At 41.6% G+C, this 5,033-nt stretch overlaps 1 protein-coding gene across 1 annotated transcript in view; it reads left to right on the forward strand.

Annotated features, from left to right (window-relative positions):
• The window catches only part of NMT2 (N-myristoyltransferase 2), a 42,491-nt gene that overhangs the window by 25,279 nt on the left and 12,179 nt on the right, over nucleotides 1-5,033 (forward strand). Inside the window, 1 exon segment of the mRNA XM_011968117.1 lies at nucleotides 2,942-3,112. Within this exon segment, the coding sequence (XP_011823507.1) occupies nucleotides 2,942-3,112 (171 nt within the window).

Genomic DNA, 5,033 nt, shown 5'->3' on the forward strand with positions numbered 1-5,033 from the left:
AAAAAAAAAAAAGGAGTGTAAAAGGGTCCCAAGACCGAAATATTTGAAAACTGCTGCTTTAAGGGTATCTGCTGGGCAGTTCCTTTAGTGGTTTCACAGTTGGATATTTAATGAATGAGAATTGTACTCCAGAAGAATGTTTTGCTCTAGAAGGAAGTTGGGAAATGTTTTCTTCATTTCTGAATGTTCTCTATTAACAGATATCATATATCCTGTGGCTCTCATTAATTCATCTAATTGCTTGATATTGTTGATTGTTACTGAACTAGTAACAAAAGAAAAAAAATTCTGATATTGAGAAAGGCTATTTGAAATTTATCAAGCTAAGTCTGCCTCATAGCAGAAACTAATTTGTTTAATGACTACGATATATATTTTATATGGTTTTGGTTTTCCCACTAGCATTTAGAAGTGCTTATTTATTTCCAGTGGAGATCTGGATGTTTCTGATTCATTGGTTTTGAGAGCTACAGAAAGACTAAAGGTATGCGTTGCCTGTTAAATGTGAAGGACTTAAATTCTCTAAATTTATATTATTAAATGGTATTTTAGCTGCAGTGCTTTCGAGATGACATAAATCATAATAGAATGGCCTATAGTAAATATTCAGCTGAGGACTGTTGGTCTATAAATATAGAACATGCACCTCCCATTCCCCTTTCCCCTAACTAATCGATAATCAATCAGCACTGTGTGTCACTGAAGCTTAGAAACCTCAGCACAGCTAATAGTTGATGAGAGCTGGCACTCAAGAGAAAACCTATTTTCCTTGGCCTGGTGTGGTGGCTCACGCCTGTAATCCCAGCACTTTGGGAGGCTGAGGAGGGCAGATCACCTGAGGTCAGGCATTGGAGACCAGCCTGGCCAATGTGGTGAAACCCTGTCTCTACTAAAAGTACAAAATTAGCCGGGTGTGGTGGCAGGTGCCTGTAATCCCAGTTACTCAGGAGGCTGAGGCAGGAGAATCGCTTGAACCCAGGAGGTGGAGGTTGCAGTGAACCGAGATCGCACCATTGCACTCCAGCCTGGGCAACAAAAGTGAGACTCCATCTCAAAAAAAAGCCCTGGTTTCCCCCTTGGGCTTCTACCTGGGGGCATGCAGGAATTATAATGACCTAATTCTACAGGAAGTTTTTCATTTAAAAAAATTTCTTAAGAGTGGAACTGCTAGATTATATAAAAATTTTAAAAATATTTAGAAATCATTTAGGGCAGAAAAAGTAGAGTAGCAAAATGTATATACAGATTATTCATCTCTTAAAATGTATCTAGTATTTCTCCAAGGGGGAAAAAAATCAGGTTTACAGAAAAAAATAAACCTGTATTTCTCAGTTTAAAATTGTTTGTTGGGCTTTCTGACTTTTAGTCTCAATTCCCCCGGCCTCTGAACAGTTCTGGAGAGCAAAGTGATGTCAGGGGCTTTTATGAGGACAACAGTTGAACAAATTCAAATGGGGACCTGTCCTGACTTTTAGATTTTTTATTCCTATGGCTTAATTTTTTAAACTGTAAAGCCCTGGAGTAGTGATAAAACACCTACCCTGATCACCTTTACCCAGAAGATGTGGCAGGAGAGGCCAGGCCGTGTCCCTGGCAGCCATTTGCCGTTAGACGAGATAGACGCTTTCAGGGTGGTATGGCCGTAAACCCGTTTGCCTTTAGAAAATACTTGGCTATGAACGATGCTTGCCTTCCCATCCCAGCCTGATATGATTTACTCCCGTATCATTTTTGTTCAAGAGAACAAAATCACCGCACGCTTTTAATGGGCTATTGAATAACAAAACAAGTTGCTCAGTTGTGTTTTCAAAATGTCAGACTTGGCAGTTTTAAAGCATCCCTCAGAAACCATGAGGGATTGGTTCTAGGACCCCTCAGATACCAGAATCCTTGGGCGCTCAAGTCCCTTATGTAAGATGGCAGAGCATTGTGTATTTGCATATAATGTATGCACATCCTCCTGTATACTTTATTTTATTTATTTATTTATTTATTTTTGAGATGGAATCTCGCCCTGTCTCCCAGGCTGGAGTGCAGTGGTGTGATCTTGGCTCACTGCAGCCTCCGCCTCCCAGGTTCAAACGATTCTCCTGCCTCAGCCTCCTGAGTAGCTGGGATTACACTTGCCTGTCACCATGGCTGGCTAATTTTTACATTTTTGGTAGAGACAGGGTTTCACCATGTTGGCCAAGCTGGTCTCGAACTTCTGACCTCAAATGATCCACCAGCGTCAGCCTCCCAAAGTTCTGGGATTACAGGCATGAGCCACCACGCCCTCGTTTCCTGTATACTTTAAATCATCTCTGCATTACTTATAAGGCCAAATACAATCTAAATGCTATGTAAGTAGTTGTTACACTGCATTTTTAAGAAATGACAAGAAAAAAAGTCTGTACACGATCGGCACAGATACAACTCTCCAGTTTTTTTTCCCCTAATATTTTTCACCTAAGGTTGGTTGAACCCACAGATACACAACCAGTGGATATGGAGGGCTGCCTGTACTCCAGAAGTCATGCTAAGATGGCTGCATCCCATCTTGTAGACTGTTAACATTGTTGGCATTGGTATATGCATTGGTATATTTTGGGTATTGGCATACATCACGAGCTTGTAGTGTTCCCTTTGATTTTTGTTTGGGTCATGGCCAATACTGACCAAAGACTTGCCACACAGATAAGAAGATACAATACATTGTCTGTCTCGCCTATATTTTAACCCAGCTCTCCTTAAACCTTAATGTGTGTACAAATCGCGAGGGAATCTTGTCAAGTTGCAGATTCGGATTCATTAGCTCTGGGACAGGGCCGGGCTCTGCAGCTCCAACAGGCTCCCGCATGCTGCTCATTCTGCCGGTCTGCAGACCACACGTTGAGCGCAAAGTCGTTTCACTCGTCTTCTACCTGAACTTCTGGATTTGTTTTGTTTTCCCTCCAACAAGGTTACAAAGACTTCAGGTTTGAGACCAATGGAACCAAAAGATATCAAATCAGTTCGAGAATTAATCAACACTTACCTGAAGCAGTTTCATCTGGCTCCAGTGATGGATGAAGAGGAAGTGGCCCACTGGTTCCTCCCCCGGGAGCACATCATTGACACGTTTGTAGTGGAGGTAAAGACAAGGTGATAAACATAAAGCTTCTCCTTGGAGCACCCTTTGTGTTCAGTGCGCAGCAGAAGTATTTACACACACTTCCTTCCATTTCATCACAGAACATTACAAAGATGCATACTTAAAGGGTTGAGAGTTAATAAGATGAAGAATTCTTCATACTCTATCAAGGACATGCTTAAGTGAAACTGACATTTGTTGAACCCTGAGGGTGTGGTGTTGAGGAATATGGTGACCACGTATGTGGTCTGGTGCCATTGTCTTGTTTTGTGCTAAGGCACCAGCAGTTTTACCCACAGCACTGCTTTTGCACCGTTGGTGCTGATGGTAACATATCAACAAGGCAAACAGCTTCTTAGTGTTATGAAAATAATTTTGACCTCACAGATTTCTGAAAGGGTCTCAGGTACCCACAGGGTTCACAGACCACATTTTGAGAACTGCTCTCCAGGGCATATAATTAGAGTCTGTGGTCGGACCCACCTTTCACATTATTAGAAATTGCCAAATAACTCACCACAATAAGGTTCTGAGCAGTGTAAGAGAGTTCCTGTTTCCTCACATCCTCACAAGACGTGGGTATGGTCAGATTTTAAATTTAGGCCCACCCGATGAGTATGGAACAGTATCTTGTTGTTAATGTATATCCTCATTATTGATGAATTTGAGTATCTCATAACTATGTTAGCCATGTTTATTTCATGAATTTGCTATTTACATCGCTTGCCTGTTTTTTCTTTTTGACCGTAGTCTTCTTACTGATTTATGAAATTTTGTTTTGTTTTGTTTTGTTTTGTTTTTTGAGATGCAGTTTTGCACTTGTTGCCCAGGCCAGAGTGCAATGGCGCAATCTCGGCTCGCTGCAACCTCTGCCTCCCAGGTTCAAGCGATTCTCCTGCCTCAGCCTTCCGAGTAGCTGGGATTACAGGCGTGTGCCACCATGCCCAGCTAATTTTTGTATTGTTAGTAGAGTTGGGGTTTCACCATGTTGGTCAGGCTGGTCTCAAACTCCTGACCTCAGGTGATCCGCCCGCCTTGGCCTCCCAAAGTGCTAGAATTATAGGTGTGAGCCATCGCACTCAGCCTGTGAAAGGTTTTTTATATGCTGAATACTAACACTTTGTATTGTGTTCCTTTCTGGGTCCTCTCTTCTATTTCATTGATCTCCATGTCTGTCCCTTCACTAATACCACACTGACCTGGTTGCCATAGCTACATAGGAAGCCTTAGTATCAGGTAGAGTAATTCCTCCCACTTTATTCTTGTCTGTCAAGATCATTTTAATTAACCTATTTCCTTTGCCTTTTGCATATACATTTTAGAATAAGCTTATTTTTGTCTACAGAATACCTTGCTGGCACTTTGATAGGGATTACATTACACTGATGGATTAATTTGAGCATAATTGAAAAGTCTTCCAATCCATGAACATGAATGTCTCTACATTTATTTCGGTCTTTTAAAATCTCTTTTATCAGCATTCTCTAAGAGCACCCAGATCCTGTACATGTTTTCTTAAGTGTATAGCTAGATATTTCACTTCCTTTGGAGCGATTATGATGGTGTTATGTTTTTAATTTCAATTTCTGCATGTTCATCGTTAGCCTGTAGAAATGCTTTTTTCTGTGTGTTTGTGTCCTACCACAGTGCTGAAATCACTTACTGGTTCCAGGAGTTTGTGTGTAGATTCCTTGGGATTTCTGCATAGATAACGTGTCATCTGCAAATAGGGACAGTTTTATTGCTTCCTTTCTAATCTCGATGCCTTTATTTTTGGTCTTGCATTAATGCAGGACCTAGATCTTCCAGTGCTTTATTGAGAAAGAGTGGGGGCCGGGCGCGGTGGCTCAAGCCTGTAATCCCAGCACTTTGGGAGGCCGAGACGGGCGGATCACGAGGTCAGGAGATCGAGACCATCCTG

This window comes from Mandrillus leucophaeus, unplaced genomic scaffold, assembly GCF_000951045.1.
Source record: "Mandrillus leucophaeus isolate KB7577 unplaced genomic scaffold, Mleu.le_1.0 Scaffold83, whole genome shotgun sequence".
NCBI lineage: Eukaryota > Metazoa > Chordata > Mammalia > Primates > Cercopithecidae > Mandrillus > Mandrillus leucophaeus.